This window comes from Atractosteus spatula, chromosome 25 (assembly GCF_055471065.1).
Source record: "Atractosteus spatula isolate fAtrSpa1 chromosome 25, fAtrSpa1.hap1, whole genome shotgun sequence".
In the NCBI taxonomy this organism is placed as follows: domain Eukaryota; kingdom Metazoa; phylum Chordata; class Actinopteri; order Semionotiformes; family Lepisosteidae; genus Atractosteus; species Atractosteus spatula.
The window spans coordinates 9,030,542-9,048,329 of NC_142730.1; the positions used below are offsets into that span (position 1 = coordinate 9,030,542).

General features: G+C 50.2%; 2 protein-coding genes across 3 annotated transcripts in view; one reads left to right on the forward strand and one right to left on the reverse strand.

Annotated features, from left to right (window-relative positions):
* Positions 1-7,824, forward strand: part of LOC148815339 (CREB-regulated transcription coactivator 2) — a 31,965-nt gene extending 24,141 nt beyond the window's left edge. The window contains exon 15 of the mRNA XM_088905798.1: positions 389-7,824. Within this exon, the coding sequence (XP_088761924.1) occupies positions 389-576 (188 nt within the window). The 3' untranslated portion in view covers positions 577-7,824. The remainder of the gene's footprint in view (positions 1-388) is intronic.
* Positions 7,825-9,040: 1,216 nt separating this feature from the next.
* gatad2b (GATA zinc finger domain containing 2B) overlaps positions 9,041-17,788 on the reverse strand; it is a 52,382-nt gene continuing 43,634 nt past the window's right edge. Inside the window, exon 11 of one of the 2 annotated variants that reach the window (XM_088905432.1) lies at positions 9,041-17,180. In XM_088905432.1, the coding sequence (XP_088761558.1) occupies positions 17,035-17,180 (146 nt within the window). In that variant the 3' untranslated portion in view covers positions 9,041-17,034. Of the gene's footprint in view, positions 17,262-17,788 lie in introns of both variants that reach the window. The other variant, XM_088905431.1, reaches the window with a different exon arrangement.

Consider the following 17,788-nt stretch of genomic DNA (forward strand, 5'->3'; position numbering starts at 1 on the left):
TGGAGGTACTGAATACAGCAGGAGCAGAGGGGTAAAGAACAGAACCAGTTCAGTTAAGGCTCTTCTAAAGAAGAAGGCTGTGAGTCTGGATTTGAAGGAGTTTAGAGAAGGTGACTCTCTGATATCCTTGGGGAGACAGTTCCAGGGCTTGGGGGCATAACAGGAGAAGGCCCTGTCACCCACAGAGTGTAGACGGGCTCGGGGATCTTGGTTTGCGTCCTGCCTGCTTGAGCTGTCTTTGAGAGCCCTGTATTAAGGGAAGACACCTCAAGGGCCGGTTGAACTAACCCGTGAAGACAAGGCACCTGACCACAGTGCCGCCAGAGGGCGGTTTCTGGAACCCGGAGCAGCCCGCTGTGATCTGAGGGCTTGTCCTTCTGGCCCGCAGGGGACTCTCCGCCGGGCCTGTCGAAGGAGATCACCAGTGCGCTGGCGGGGGTGCCGGGCTTTGAGGTGGATCCCTTCTCCCTGGACGACCCGCTGGCGCTGGAGGGGCTGGGCATCCTGGCGGACGGAGACCTGATGCTGCCCGACCCGTCCGTGGAGGACACCTTCCGCTCCGATCGGCTCAAGTGAGGGGGGGGCGGGGGGTGTGGCCACCTGCCCGCCTGCTCGCTCGTTCCCTCATTCCGATGCAGAGAGGGCGGGGAGGGGGGGTCGTGACCTGCGTTGTTTCGGTCTTGCTTTCCTTTGTGGGTGACTGCCCTGTCACTGCTTTGCCATTTTCATTGGTCCGCTTTTTAGGGAGCCCCAGTTCTGCCTGTTGGGGGGGGTCACGGAATTTAGGGAGCCCCAGTCCTGATATTAGGGGGTCACTGAAGTCACGGAACCCCAGCCCTGTTGTTGGAGGTCGCTGAATTTAGGGAGCCCCAGTCCTGATATTGGGGGGTCACTGAAGTCACGGAGCCCGCCCTGTTGTTGGAGGTCGCTGAATTTAGGGAGCCCCAGTCCTGTTGTTGGGGGGTCACTGAAGTCACGGAGCCCCAGCCCTGTTGTTGGAGGTCGCTGAATTTAGGGAGCCACAGTCCTGTTGTTGGGGGTCACTGAAGTCACGGAGCCCCAGTCCTGCTCCTTAAGGGCTGTAGTTGAATATTTTAGGTTCCTGTAAATCATGAGTTACTTGAGGACCATGGGCCGGACCGCGCTTATCCCAGTGGAAGCTGCACATGACCAGTCCGATCTTTTCTGCAGACGCTAAGTCATTGATGACTTTAAATCAGGGATGGGGCGGCCCAGGTCCTCAAAGGGCCTGATTCCGACGGGCAGTGTGGTTGATGGAAGACCGGTGCACGGGTTTCTGTGTGCCGTTAGCTCAGTTCGGCGCAGTGACCAGGAGCTGGCCGTCCCTAACTTCAGAGACTTCCAGAAAACATCCGTGGGGAAAACGAACCGAAACAGCCGCAGGTCCGCTGGCTGGAACTTGACAGCTCTGGCTGCCTTCCCCTCCAGCGTGATTTTCTCTCCGACCCGTCTCGAGATAAGCCAGCTAGAGGGCGCTCTATAAGCGTGACAGAGGTTCACTGATTCCGCGTTTCTCAGCCGGTGGGACATTATCGGGCGTGCCCCAAACTTCTGACATTTATCTAAGTGCACCATGGGGTGGAGAGGGTTGGGAAGCACTGATCTCGCTCACAAACCTGTGCGACCCTCAAATGCTTCCCTCCTGCGCTTTCTTCTTCGACCTGGAAGGGTCATTCCCAAAGCCGTTTCCTACTGAATTCCTGACCTGGCACAGCAGGTTAGCAGGCTGGCAGCTTCTTGCCAGGAGCTCTTCGGATGAAAACTGGCGTTAACTGCAGCTAAGCACCTTTTGATTTTAGTGTGACGTCTTGAGACGAGACCTGTGAATTTGCCTTACAGTTCTGGCTGGGAATCTTTCTGTGTAATGTGACCGTTTTCAATGTATCACTGTATTGGGCAGAGCAGCGATTCAGCCCCCTGTGTGTTGCTGCCACACAGCTCTGGGGTCCTGGGTTTGATTCTGGACTGGAGTGCCTGTCTGTGTGGAGTTTTCATGTTCCCCTCTTTTCACATCCCACCTCCCAGAGACATGCAGGCTGGGTTTGATTGGCTGGTCTCGATTGGAAAAAGGAAGACGATTCCATCCATAATCAGAAATCTGCTTCTTCCTGATTGGGGTCGTGGGATCCTGGGGTCTTTCCGGGGGACCTAAGACACAAGGCCAGCCCACACTCTGGCCCGGGGTGTCGGTCCGTTGTGCGTGCTTGGGAACAGGCTGAGCGAACCGGTTCAGATTGGTGTTACCTGGAAGTTTGCGGCCCCGCTGTGCGACACATTTTTTTTAAATAGTGGGGTCCCAGGGGACGTAAAAGGTTTGAAATCTCCTGGGCTTGGCTGGGTTGTGACACTGTACCGAATCCAAAAGCCCTGAGCACCTTGAAGAGAAGCGGGCGGCCCTGATTTGTCGGAGGGATTGTGGGACAGCCTGGAAGGCGCAGGGCGGAGTGCTGCTGCTGTTTGTTCTGGAACACGGTGCTCTCAGGCTTGGGGCCTGGCTGAAGCCCTCGAACCCGCTGAAAGAGCACCGCCGTCCCACGCCAGAGAAACGCAGCCAACACCCTGGCCAACCTGGCGTGCCAGCTCTCAGGCGGCCCGGAGAACACCCGGACTTTGACCTGAGCGTCTGGTGATCGTCTCCTGCCCTGCCTAAGACGTGCAGCTCATGGTGAAATAACTCTCTTTGTCGGATCTTGATGGAATTGGAAGGTAAATGATGATCCTGCTACAAAAGAATTCGGAAACCCAGAAAAGCGATCCCGACCACAGCTGCACTCTGGGCAGTTCCCAGTGCGACGCACTTACATTTCACGTGGGTAGAGAAAGATCCACGTCACTTACAAGGTAAAACACATTTTTACGGGGTTTTACAGTTGTCCAATTGAGCGCACTAGTATGTTCATACTGAGCAGTTTAAGTGCTTAGATTGTCCCAACAGGGCTACGGTAAACGTACCCTCTCACACAAGCAAAACAGCCAGCCCTTCCAAAACCCGCAGCGGGTCTGAGATGGCAGCGCACTTCGTATCCGAAATGGGCATGAAATGTTGCCGCCCGGCGAGCCTTAAACAAAGCAGCGTGTTGATATTTCGGGAACTGGGCCTCTGGTTGTTGTTTTTTTGGTAGTTGCGTGGAGGAGCGAAGGAAGCGGTCCCTGGGGGGGCGTTGCTCACCTGGACTGACGTCAAGCGACACTGTATCGTTCCTTGGCCGGGCCTGTTGCACAGCCTGCTGGGAATGGCCAGAGTGTGAAGATTTGTATGTGTTAAAAAAAGAGTTTATTATACGGAAGAAAATGTGATTTTCAACAGAGTTCTGTGTATATGTATATAGATGCACAGGAGAATAGTGTAACAGTGCAGAACGAGAGCCCACCATGTGAAACATGACTCACGGCTGGATACTAACGAAGCACTTTAGCTTGTTTCCAGTAATGACATTTTGTACATCACATTCTGTGCGCTGAAGTGTTTTTTTTTTTCCTCTGTACCTGACCAGCTTTCTGACAATACAGTTACAGTGTCTGTTATCACATTGTCCGCGTCTGGACAGAGTTCATTGTGTGGTCTAGATTGTTTCTGCTTCACATGTGCAAGCAGTGTTTGAGGTGGGAGTATTTCTTGGGACTTATCTGCTGTCAAAGTGGGGAGAAGACCTAAATTCTCCATTGAAACCCAATGTGAGGCCGGAGTTGGTCTTCCCAGCCCTGAAGTACACTGGCAGGGCTCCTCTGGAAGAAAGGATTCAATTTTACCATCCCCAGTCCTTCAGCTTTTATAACTCTCTGGCAAGAGGAAAACAGGGTATGGGCGTTTAGAAAGGGGGTGCAATTGTTGTTCACTCCACAGCAGAGTCTCAGCAGGACTCCCCCTCAGCAGGACTGAGTGAGAGGAAGTGGTATGGGGAAGTATTTCTGTGCGACACATCCTAGGCGCTGTTCAGCCTTGCGTAACAGCAATTGTCTTCCCCTCCACTACAGAACATTTTTTTTTTCCACGATGAGCTGTGGGAGAGGCTTACGGGATAATGTGATAACGACGCACAGAATCTAAAACAATTACTCTTGGCAAAAGATCGTAAGTTATTGGGGAAAAATGAAATAAAAACTCCCACTCCTGAAAGAGAAATCTATTTAACATGCTCGTGGCTATAGCCACCATTCACTGAAGCCCATCTCGGACATTGCATTTATCTAGACTTTGTGCCACTAATCTGACGATTCAGTGTGTTTTTTTCAAGTTAAAAAAAACCGACCAGAACCCCCAGCCCAGAACAGCTGATGGTTCTGAGTGCCTCGTCTGTGTGCTGTATTTTCTGAATCGGTAGTTCAAATGCAAGCCCTTATTGCAGCACAGCACTTTACAAGGGAAACAGAAGTTAATTGCACACGGTCCTGTGTTTACTTGCCCATGGATGTGCATGGGACAGATTGCTGGGAGGTTGTGCGGGCCTCCAGTAGCTGCGATAGCATCACTGCCCTGCTTATTTCGCCATCCCTCAGTGTAGTGGCTCGATCCACTGTGTCTGAAAACCCACTGGAGGGTCTCTCCTCCCCATGGATCAGTGCCTACTGTGTAGGTGAGTAGACGTCAGGGAAGCTGGAATGAAATTGCTGTATAAAGGATAGGATGTGGATCCAGGAAGTGTTGTGGTTAGAGGGTTCAGCGTTAGATTGAAAGGCTGCAGTGAGTGTGAGCAGTTGAAGGGAGAATTGCCAGGCTTGGCAGTGGAAAAGAGTCACTTGTAGGAATCGGAGGTGCAGTAGAAACCGTCCAGAAAGCAGTCTGGTTAAAAAGCATCTCAGTCGCTAATTAAGAGTCTGCAGGAGCTGGCAGTGGAACACATCAGACCTGAGACAGGCTGCAGAAACGGATCAGGCACATGGAGTTCGGGCGTGTGGAGAAAGGGTTAGAAAAGCCCAAAATGCAGGTCATCTGATTAAGGTTTCCTGCTTTTTTCACCGGCTAGCAGTGTCCATTTTTTGTGCTTTGATGGTTACGAGAGGAGCAGGTAGGCTTCTTGCAGTATAATCTTAGTTCTGCATCTCTCTGATCTGCTTTGGCCAAAAAAGCAGAAATGGACCGTTTTCTATTTGAAAGTATTCATTCCCACTGGACAAGAGCAGGTGTTACTGTTTTAGCAAAGAAAAAAAGGAGATGGGTGATGTCTTTTCTCTGGCATTAAGAAAGAAGATCAGGTCTTGAAATATACTCTGCTGTTCATAAGCTGAATGTCTTGTAGAGAAATTAGTCAAAAAGGAAGGTAAAACTCCACCCCTGATATTCCTGGCCTAAAGAGACTTGACATTTATTGTAGGAGTCTGTTTCAAAAGCCGTACTGAGCATCAAAAGAAACGGATCACTGAAAAACAAAATACACACAGCTGTCATCAAGACAATGGCATTCTGTTCTGTAGCAGGGTGGGCTGACATTTTATTGACCAGACGTCCATCCATTTTCTGACCTCTTGATCCAATTCAGAGCACAACATACAGACTCCACACAGACAGCACTCCGGGACTCTTACCCAGGGCTGCGAGGCAGCGACGATCTGTCAGTCAGACCTTCAGAAACATTCAGTTTAGGTTCAGAAGCCGAAAACACGTACAGTAGTGTCAAGTTTGTTTTGATGCTCAGTGTCGTTTTTTTTCTGGTGTAGGGGTCCTGACTGCCATTAAAAACAAAGCCCCGCTGTGTGTAGGGGGCTCCAGGGCCACCTTAAATGACAGCACCCCTGTGGTTTTTCATCCGAAACGGAAGATGGGGGTAATTTTGGTGCGCGGTGCTGTCCCGTACTGGATCTCCCTACACGCAGGTGATGAGGGTTTTCGAGAGGCTCGTCTTTCTTCCACTCCTCTGCCAGCGAGGGGCGCGTCCTGTGCTCGTCGGGGGGTTCGAATAAAAAAGAGAGACGTGCGGAATTTCCCTTCAGCCCGGCGGCGGGGGGGGGACAGATCGGAAGGCAGAGGATGGTGGAGCTCAGGGGGCCGAGAGGGAGGGAAAGGACGTTCTTTTCTTTCGTTCCTTTGAGGGTCCCAGCGCTGGAAGCTGTTACGTCACCCAAAGGCCTGCATTTCGTTTTTTTTTTTACCTAAAATGCAAAGTGCCTCCCCCCAACCCTAACCCCCTTTTCACTGGCCCATCCACTGCCAGGAGTGAGGAGAGCTCATAGGCCCTGATTACCCAGACAGCACCTGTTTGATCAGCTCCTACCCCCAGCCTGTGATGAAACGCGGAGCAGGATTGCGGAAGAAGTTCTGCTCTCCTGGTCCCACCTGCCACTGGTGTAATTCCAGGGCTGTCCTGGCCTGCTGTGTTTTGTAGATCTCGCTGTGTGGCATGTGGAATTCAGCCTGCTCGTGAATGGCTCTGGGCCCAGAGGCCAGCTGGGCCAGACTGGGGGGCAGCTCATTCGCTGGATTATTCTGGGTGTTCCTGTCTCCGCCTGTGACGTTGCACTGCATCACTGATCACAGCGCCCTCTGCAGGCACCTGGGTGTGCAGCCTTCCTGAGCTCACGCCTGCAGTTCAGGGGCTACATCAGCAGCCCCTTTGGGGTACCTCATACCGGCTGGGCTCCGAGTGGCCGAATTGGACCGATTCAACGTCATAATCGTGTTCCTTGATTTTAATCTATTCCGCTGACCCTGCGCTCTGACCCCCAGCTTCTCTCCCTGTCTGTGTGTCTCAAGGAGAGCAAGCTGGGGTCTGCGAAAAAAGACAAATTCCTAATGCAAGAAATTGCATATGGCCGATAAAGTGATCTGATCTTATCTTAATCGCCGGGGCCCCCGGTTTCTGTTTGTTGACAAGTCGGAAGCACTGCCTGTACTGTCCACTGCAAGTGTGGAACTGTGGCATTCCGGGAGCAGGATTCACAGCCCCCTGATTTAAGCAGTGCTGATCCCGGAGAGGAGACTCCTTTGGAATGTCCCTCTCTTAGTGTGCAATATTAAAAATCAGCCATCTGAGTTTGTAGATGAAAGGTAGAATGTCTGTGTCTCGCCTTATACGCGTAAAACTGTCCCAGTGAAGAGTTTAACCAAATTTATTTGAAATAACCATACTATTTTAAGTATTCTTTTGTCTCTTGTGGCACTTACTATGCTATTCCAAGGATTTTTCTGTGCTGGGGACTTAGTAGCGTTTAGTTACGGAGAAAGTAGTCTGGTAGGTAATAGTGAAGGTAATAGTGATTGATGGGTTGAAAGTCGCATCGCAAGAGGTGGAAATGAATTTGTTCTCATTTCAGATTCAATAACGGAGAACAGGCAATTGCTTGATTGAGGTTTGCAGGGAGGTACATCACTGAAAACCAAGAACAAACGAGACTTTCAACACGAGGTCCACTGCACAGCCCCCCCCCCCCTCCTCCTTCATTTTCACTTTCTGCCAGTAGGGGTAGCTGTTGAGCAGCAAAAAAATATATATATGTGGAGTTTGGAAATGGGGGTTAAATTTGTAAAAATGTTGACCATATTTTTTTATCGATCATGTCATTGTGTATTTTTTTTGTAAATGTACTTTCTTTTTGGTGGGGATAAAATTAAGATCGGCCCTTTTATTTTATTTTTTTCTTGCGTGAGGAAAAAAAAAAGCCTATTGTTTATTTTGTTTTTTTAAAACATCATTTTTTTTATTTTAACATGTTTAATCTTACCAGGGAAAGTAACCTCTGTTGTAAATACTGTTTCTGAAGCCATAGGTTCTTAAACCTAGCAAGAATTTAAAAAAAAAACTTTTTTTAAAAAAAACAAAGCGTGTATATTCACAAATATTTTACAAGAAAAATAAAAAGAAGAAATGCTAATCGCCTTTTTTTGTTCTTAAAATTGTGGTTTTGTTATTTTGCTTTTGGCTGTTCGGTGCAGACTGGTGCAGGCGGGATTGAGGTTACCTGTGACCTGGGAAGAGCACTTCCTTGCGGTTCTGAATTTTCCCACCTCGAAACGCTGAATTTGGAACGCACATGCAGTGCTTGTTACAGACAGCACTTTACAGAAGGTGGTCTTTTTGATGTTGGAATAAAACCTGGCTTTTTAGAAAGTCAATACTAATGCAATGGCTGGATATAGGATTCTATTTCTATTAAATTCCTTATGGGCATCTGAGGCTCAGCCTGTGTTCGTCCCCCCCACCCGTTGTCCTTACAGTTGGCCAGTGCGACCTTACACTGCCCTACCAAGAAATTGAGACCCCCCCCGACTAAGGATCTGCGCCTGTGGCTGGAAGGTTGCCGGTTCGTATCCCGCGGCCGGCAGAGGAATCCTACTCCGCTGGGCCCCTGAGCAAGGCCCTTCACCCCAACTGCTCCAGACAACACAACTGAACAGGAGTAGCTGGGAAACTCTGAAATGAGTTCAGGGTTGAATCCACTAACAACTGCAATTTGACTTATTAAGCATTGAAAGCCTTTTTAAAAATATGCTCAAGATTGATAACTGAAATCATTTACCCCCGCCCCCCAGGCCAGGTCCTGGAGCTATTTGGACCAGCATGCTCCTCTCTGCAAGAAACCCAAACTTAATGCAAGTACTGCCTCACAATCATCTGTGACAAAAGCCAATTTAATTTATTACTGATCAAAATAAATCAAGAGCTAAGCTACAATGAAAATCACAAGAATATGGTGCCTCCCAGTGCTAGGAGGAACATGACCCCACCTACTACACTCATCTTAAAAGAAAGTGAGAGAAGGTGGAGCTCTGTGGCTCAGTGCGTAGTTTTACACACAGAACAGCACGGAACTGGGAGAGCAGGACCAGCCCTAGCACCTGCTGCGACGTGAGCACGAGACTGGCTGCCCCTACCCCAGCAGGGGCATGGCACCATGTCAACCAATGAGATGCTTGCAGAGGTGGGCGTGTCTATGGGTCCTCACTGTCCCACACCAGGTGGCTACACGCATGCCTGAAAACCTGTCTTAAATAGCACAGGAAAGTAATCACAAGAAACTGACAGACATACGTTTGTGCTGCTACGAAGAGACAGTTGTGTGACAGTTACCAGACCACAAGTTGTAAACTGTTCCATCCTTTATTAAACATAGCTTGCAAGAGATAAATATTACAAAGTTATTTCCTCCAAAATTAGCTTATTTTTTCAGTCAATGCATAATCATTATTAATCAACTGGCAGTATTCAAACAGCATTTATAATATTTTTTTTAAATTTCATTTAACTTTTTTTAAAGACATTGTTAAATACCAAGGATGTGCAAAAGGTTTGGATTAATGTATGGACAACTCGAAAGCAAGCAAAATGCTCATTTGCTAAAAAAAAAAAAATACTCCCCCACGACAGCCCCCTCTACTCTTCCCATCCCTGTGCTCCACACAGGCAAGGAAATGATTGGACTAATTTAACTGGGCAAGTCAAAACGTGAGGATACTAATTAACAATAAAGAATATAGCCTGAGGAGCAGGAGACAGGTCAGTCACTTTAACGGGCCAGAGGGATTCCCAGATCCCCATCCCATTGGAAAAGGGTGGAATACACTGTCCTCTCTGGCGCGCGTGTCTCAGCTGCAGGCGGTACCAGCTGAGCTTGAGCAGGAGCTCAAGAGCTGTTGCAACAGAAGCCAGAGGACGGTGTAGGACAAATTTCGAGAACACTGCCATGCCCAGGCTCACCACTGCCACGGTGGGGGACATCATCTCCACATCCATGCCCTTTAGTAAAGATTAGATCTCAAAGTGCCAAAACATTGGGTTGCAGGTCATCCTATCTTAAGGCTTTTTTTCCCCAGTGAGGAAAGAGGATGGAAGTCAATGGGATATCCTGCCAAGGACTGAAAGACAACTGCCCCCGCCCCCCAACCATGAGGGGGTTCCTAATAATGTGTCCCGGGAGTTGACTTTAGAGAAGTTACAGTACTGTACATCAACATATCAAGTGCACCCCCTGGTGATCCCTAGGAGAACTGCAGGGTAGAGGCAAGCCTTTAATACAGTATTTTAGATTTTGCCACTATTAAAAAAAAAAAAATCATGAAAAGTCCCGTTAGCCGGAGAAGTGCCAGTTAACGCCCAGTCTACATAAACTGGGCAAATTCTGTTTGCACATTGTGAGGAGCTCATGAATCTCTCGCCCCCCTTTGCTAGGCCTACAGCATAAACCTGTGGTCACCTGACCGCAGGCAGGCAGGCAGGCAGGACCAGAGATGAGATTCTGAGGACAAAAGTGCAGACGGGAGCAGAACCCGGCCAGAAAGAGACACCTTTTAGGCCAAAATCTGGAAAAGGAGCAGGAGCCCCCGCTTTGTGTCCCTTTTTGTTTCGAGCTAGGCCGCGCACAACTACAAAGTGAGAACCGTTTGCTGTTCCGGCTCAAAACAAGCCGCTATGCGCCTCGGCGTGGGAGCTGGGATCTGGGAAGAACGGCTGCCAGCACATCTCATGATCCCGCAACAATCAGAAAGAGAGTGGGAACTGGGGAAAAAAAAAAACAACAAACCCATACGTTTTGCACATTTGTTACACAATATTACACAGTGATCACAAAACGAAATGACACAAGCTTCACAATATTCATGGCTTTTTTTTTTTAGGTTTGCTTTTCTACACAATATACAACCATTTTCTTCTCATTTTATTTTTTTTTTAATCCAAGAGAAAAAAAAAAGGAAAAGCTTATATACAATAAGTCATTATTACTTCTGGACTAGCAAATAATCGTGTCATTTTTCATTTCATAATTCATGTTTGTTTTTTTTTTTAAGTTTTCATTTTATTTCTTACAAAGGAAACAAGGACAGCCAAACGATAAAAACAGGAACAGAACGGGAAAAAAAAAGATGCCTGCGAGTGATTTTTTTTAAAAAGTTTACATTTTTTTAAAAAAACTTTTTTTTTACATTTTCCTTTTCTTAAAACGCTGTTAACTTTAGCCAGCGATATTAAAACAAAGTTATATGAATTCATCAAGCACGGCACAGGAAAGCGAAAGAGAGAGAGAATGGTGAATTAAGTAGCAGGTTTCTTTCAGAATATTCCAATACAAATGGAGTAGCACAAAGCCTTCCCTGAAACAGGAACTGAAAACGTGACCTAAGAAATCTTATTGCGCTCTAAAATAATAAACCGGGAAAAGAGGGTGGGTATCAAAAGACCCTCTAACAATGCAAACTTCCCTGTTTCTCCAATATTGCACTGTTTTAAGTTCTCCCCAACAGGAAAGCCCAATGGCCAGTGTGCAGCCCCCTTCAAACACAGGTCACTGTGGTCTCCTGCAGTCTCAAACAGGGGTCCCTATCCCCGTGCTGTCCAGCCCGTTTCAGAGGCAGCAATTACATCATCCGTTCCCAAAGGCCTGGAACAATATGACTATGACCGCTCAGTTACACGGGCCGGGTTCCATGAAGTCCTTCAGAGATCGTTTGGGACAGAACTCAGAACATCCGTCAGGCTCTCCAGGAAGCGTCTTCCCTTCATCGAAATATCTCTTGCTTAACTGCTTCAACGAGAGCTCCTATAACCACCTCTGCAAGAGCAGGGTGACCTATGTGAACCGCTGGACTGGGGCTCTCCGGGACCAGGAGCTGGTGACCCTCTAGTTTAAGAAGTTACTGTAGCACAAAATGGAGAACTGATTTTCAGGTGGGGTTCCTGAAGTCAGGCAGGCTCTGTGGCTCAGAACCGTGCAAGATGTGCAACTGGTTCAATCAAGCCTTAATGAGCCTCCTTTAACCCTCTCGCGCCGCTAACAATTTCAGAACCCGACAAATTCTGCTGGATGACCGCTCTCCAATGAGAGACTGGGCACTTTTTGAGGGGTTACAATGAAGATGCCCCATGTTTTTAGATTCGGATTAAAGGAGGGCACACTAGCTTGTATCAAGATCCCCCTCCACCCCAGATTGAAGCCAGGGCTCCCCGCCTCACACCCCACCCTCCTCGGGTGTTAAAGAGGCAAATTCAGTTACCAAACACATTAAACACTAGACAGCCCGCTGGACTAGGACAGGAGCTGAAGATCTCCCTCGTCCGGGCTCACACAGCAGCAAGCTTCCCACTCTCATGTTCGGGGGAGCTCGGAAAGCATGCCAGCCCCTCCAAACACCCGGCACTGCGGCTCGCGCGCACATGCAAGGGGGGCAGCGAACACCAGGGGGCGCCACGTGGGTCTCTGCATTGCGAAGCCACTACAGCCCGCACGCGCAGAAGGACGTTCTGTTCCCAGGATCCCTCCAGGGGGATCGGATCGGGTTCCACTGCTCCAGGCAGGGGCGTTCCCCCCCTGTTCCTCAGCTCCTCAGTCTGACCTCAACCCTCACAACCCCAATTGTGTTTCTTAGTTGAAGGATGGGCCACCCTACGTAATACTGTAGAATATAACACACCTAAACCCCCCCAACCCCCCACCGCAGTCCTGCCTAACGACCACCAGATCAGACACCCCCAGAGCCCTCCACTGCTCAAGCTGCTAACTTAGCAGATCCTGGAGAAAAGAACCTGAAGCTTCTTTTCCAGGCCAGGAAGTGGTACTGTACTTGAATCAAGAGACTCTCTTAACTGCGTTAACGGAAAGACCTAGGAACACGATTAAATCGTCAACATGTATCAGAGCACCTTAACGCACGTAAAGCCAGTATAGGTTTGGGTTCAATGCCACAGTAAACGGCATAAAAAATGTGTTCGCCACACTTCAGAAAGGACACTGCTGCTATGAAAAGTGGTTAAAAAGTAATGAGCTTAACTTCCAGCTTCTAGGGAGGTGTCATACACGGGCTAAAGGAACTAAGTCTCCTTAGTCTAGAAGAGAGGAGGCTTGAAAGGACCTCACACAAATCCCAGATGTCCAAACAGCTGGACAGGCAAGGGAAACGGAAAAGTGTAAAAATACACGAAGAGTGGTAGGTGTCTGGAACAAGTCACTTGTTGAAGCAGATTCCCTGGGAATCCACTGGAAAACGGGCCACAAGGTGGGCTAAATGGACTCCTCTGTTTGGAAGGCTCAGACACCATTGCCTGAAATTAACGCTAGTGATCGGTGAGCGCCGGCCACCCATTTCAACTCCAGTGACGGGGGAACACGTCTGACCGCAGCACAACCAGAACGGCTGCAGGACATGCCGGGTTTTGGGGAAGCGATTCCCCACCAAGACGCACCCCAATCTCCCACAAAACCCACAGCTGCGAGTCGTCTGGGTGAGCAGTGCTATTACTGCTGTATTGCTCTGCAGTTCCTTTTTACCGATGAGACTGGAGGGGCACAACATTTGCACTCCATGCCTCTGGAAGGTACAACAGAAATGTCATCAGAAAGGCCTAGAGAATGCAGGCGATGTTAACTGCGATCATTTTAGCAGTCTTGATCAACCACCAAGGACGAATGGCGACCAAAAGGAAAAGAACTGGTTTGCATGTCCTGTCCGATCCCGCAAGTGTATCATCCCAGATCGCGATCCCGATGAATCTGGGAAAGCAGATCTCTTCTGGAGAGCAAACCCTAGTCTGATCAAGCTGCATCGGCACCAAAACATGTCCACACCTTGCTCGTGCGCGCGTCTCAGTTAGCGGACGAGAGCCGCCCTGCCCTCTGAAATCCCGAAATGCCCACCTGGACAAACAGCGCCCCCCCCTGTGACCAGCGCTGACAACCACAGCTGTGTCCAGAGAAATGCTGATCACTGCCTAGGCAGTTTGGACACTGCAGTTCAGCAAAATCAAATGTGGAAATTGCCCAGAGTGTCTCATGAAAACCAGAGTTCACACACTCTTTTCCAGATTAAGGAAGGTCACCAACTACCAGCCCAGCATCTACTGTGCAAATAGGCCTACACACACGCAACGTCTCATCGAGGGATTCGTCAGTGCTCCAGTTTATTGACACAGAAAAGCTTGCATATTTACATATTCCCTTTCGCCAGCTTGCAAAAATAAAATTGATTTGTCATTCCTCGGAATACGAAATTCCACTCGATCATTGGCAGGACACAATGACCATACTGTACTCCCAATTCCAAACGTTTCGGGGAGAAGGCTACCCCTCTGAGTCTATTTTTGAATCCCCTGTTAATTTGAAATGATATTTTTAAAAGACAGAGCAAGCAGGAGGGGACCCATCTTATTAGGGATTTTGATAGCTTTTCAAGTTTATTACCTCAGAGGTGTGTGTGTGGTGTGTGTGTGTGGGGGGGGGGGCGGTTTGATTGCACAAGCACAGCAACTCAAAAGCATGAGAAAAGAAATAAAAAATATCGCCAAGCGGTCGAGAAACGTTGCACACAATGTTTGACTTCTTTAAACTCTACTTCCAAGCTACCCCCCCAAAAAAAAATCATGATAGCACCTAACTTTGAAAAGCCTGGAACTAAAACAGTAAGAGGGCCATCTGCTTTCTGAACAGCTGCGAGCTACAGGAGACTGGTCCGTTTGCCCTGGCGTGCAACAGCACACGCGTGTGCCTATTCCCCCAGACGAGCTGGAGCACTAACACTGAGCGCGCCGATGGGCCCCTGCGTGTCACGGGAGGCGCATCAGACCTGCCCGGCCTCCCCTCGGCCGAGAACAGATGACCGTGCAGCTGCTGCACGCTGGAGCGGCTGAACTTTTCAACTGCTCCGCTCTGTCTGAACCCCCGCCCGGAGACCGAGACCTGCAGAGAGTAACGATCTCCTTTAGAAAACAAACAAACATACAAAGTGCTCCGACACGATTCTCGTGTGCAATGCCACAGAGCAATGATTGAGCCATCTCTTTTTTTTTTTTATAGATAGACGCATCTATATATCTACTTATCTGTATATTTTATATATATAGAAATAATTCATTTTCATTATCGTCTCCAGGTCCTGTACCTTTCAGATACGCTCTGATCCTAAGGGAGACACTTAAACCACAAAAAAAAACACCCCCCCCCCCAGAAAATACACCCCTTTTTTCCCTTACAGCGGGGAACCCAATTCCCTAGTTTCAGTTCTGATTCGTCAAGAAAAAAAGGCTGGTTTTTAAATTTTGCATATCATCGGCATTCCCACAGAAGCAGTTCTCCTGAATGTTCGAAAAGGCCAGTAGGGGGCGCTCTCGGGAGCCCCTGCCTGTCTGGCGGGCTTGTGAAGTGCTGAGGTCATCGTCCACAAAGGCACAAAACAAAAGTTACAGGTCAGGAGACCGTGGCGGCAGGGCTGCGCGGACTACACTGCGGATACAGGATGCACACCCTCCCAGCAGCTACTGCTCCTGTAGAGTCAACCCGGCGCGTCCCTCGAGCAGCTGGGGGAGAACGGGAACGCGATCCGCTCTTGCGTAAACCGCCTGAAGAGACCGCAAGAGACTGACTCGGAATCGGAGGGATGTCCAAGACAACCTTCTCGAATCCAACACCAAGAACGGAGCTCATCTGGACGCTACAAAAAAAAAATCACATGACCAGCGGACCGCCGAGCTGCTGCAGCTCAGAGGAGCTCAAAACGAGAACGGACACTGACGTTTCCCTGCGTGACCGGGGCCTAGCCAGAACATTCCAAAGAGTCATTTACATCAAATGGTTTTAAACTCTTTGCACACAATTAAGATCCCCCAAAAATATCCACCAGCCCACCCTCCAGGATTTCAGTAAATTAGGTCCAGCCTCTTGCTGCTGTATTTCGACACTCTCGCGCAGAAAGAAAGAGATCCATTTCATCCAGTCCTGAAGAATCATCCGAGGGGTTAAATTCATCGCCGCTCTCGAAATGACCCTCACTCACACAGAGAAAGCGCTGATGGAGTACTTTTCTACAGCCCCTGGCATCACCGACTCTACAGGAAGAAGGGTGCAGAGCTCGGCAGTGACCTAGTCACACCCTGATCAGGCTAGTTCGAGCAGCTTTTGCTGCAAAAGTCATCCACATTGAAACCCTTTCAGCCTATCTGAGCTTGGGCAGGAAGGCTTCACTGCTCTGCTGCCACTGGGAATATACTGCGCTCTGCTGGCAGAGGAGAGGAAAAGACTGGTTGCAAAAACAGCACCAAAACTGCATGCTAGAGACATGGATTTCTCCAAATGCCGGACCAACTCACATCTGGAATTCACAAATTAAGTCTCAGATCAATGCTGTTTGGTTTTTTCAGGAAACAAGTTTAAAAAAAAAAGTCGAAAGCCCCAGATGAAGGTAAAAATAAACGGTGATCATCAGCAGACTAATGACGATGGGCCTCCAGAGGGAGGATGGAGACTGTCGCGAGAAACGGCTCAGCACTCGGGGGACACAGTCACCCCTTCTTTCCCCTGTGTCGTAAAGGGGCCACACCCACAACACGAAGCCCCGCACAAAGCAGATCCCTTCTCATCCCCACTTGGAACGACGACAAGCCGCCAGGACGATCTCGAATGGGAGACTGCAGTGTTGGGGTGTGCTCCGTTTTGTGCTCCGTCTGGCAGGCGCTAACCATGTTGATGTCGGCCAGTTGAATTTACTGCAGCCGCCTGATGTAGCTTTCCTCGGCCCTCCTCTCCATCAGGTGTTCAGTCCGTGAGCGTGGCAGCAGCTCTCCAGCGGAGGGTTCCCCTCGGATCGAACCCCGCTCATCAGAAGCCGGCACCCCTTCACTCCTCGCAGAACCCAGCTTCCCCCCCACCCCTCCCGCCAACTTCGCCACAGACAGCCAAACCAACACCCCCATACCCCTCCCAACCCCCCTCCCGGGACCCCACAGCCGGGCCCCATCCCCAAACAGGCCGTCTTTTTTTTCGGGGTGCGCCCTCACCCCCATAAAGTGTCCATCCGCGCGCCCGACGTCCACCTCGGGCCCGGTGTTCGGGGGGGGGGGGGGAACGGAGCACAGGGGGAAAAGCTGGCAGAGCCCTGCCGCTGTCGAGACGAGGTCACCGAGCCCCTCGCTCCAGCCAGCCTCCCTGCCCCAGCGGGAGAGAAGCAGGGACAGCAGGACCACCCTGCGCGCCGGCCACACTGGCAGCACCCAGGGGAGCAGGAGCGATGAACAGGCGGCCGTTCGGATTGCATTGCTCTGGTTTGTCGGTGCACAGGGGGCGGGGGGGCGGGGGGGGGGGGTGCAGGGGCAGGGGCAGGACTCATTTCTGCCCCGTGATGGACTGTGATATGGAGCGTGGGGGGATCATGTCGAGGAGGTACTCCCGCTGCCGGTCCGCCAGGCTGGAGGCCTTGTGCCCTCCGACCCCTCCGGGATTCAGGTAGGCGATGTTCACACCTGCGGACACTGAGAGCGAGAGGGGGGGGGGGTCAGAGAGACGAGCGCTGCACCGCCGCCACCCTCCCACCCACCCCACCCCTGCCTCGTCTAGTGAGGGGCGCCAGGGAGAGAGGGAGAGAGAGAAAAGAAAAACAGCATTTGAAAACAAATCTGTCCAAACACAGCAGAAGTGCCAGTTAACTTCAACGTCTCGCCCACTTCAATCGCAGCCACTGCCCAGACTGGAGCTTCCTACTGCCACCCCTCGACCCCTCGACCTGTCGACCTGTCGCTGGCAGTTCTGCAGAGCCCCTCCACCAGGGGTGCCAACCAGAGGGGCTGGGCAGCTCTCACCGATGCCCCCCGAAGGTCACGGGCGCCCAGCTGCATGTAGGGAGTCACCGTTGCACAGAAATACCAAGATGCCCAGCCGGCCAGCTCACTGGTGGGCACTACGCCCAGCCGGCCAGCTCACTGGTGGGCACTACGCCCAGCCGGCTAGCCCTGCCACCCAGGAGACTCTACATTGGCTTCCTGTCAGCCACAGGGCGGACTTCAAAATCCTTCTACTTACTTACAAGGCTCTCAGAGGTCAGGCACCTGTCTATCTAATGGACTTATTAATGTTACCATCC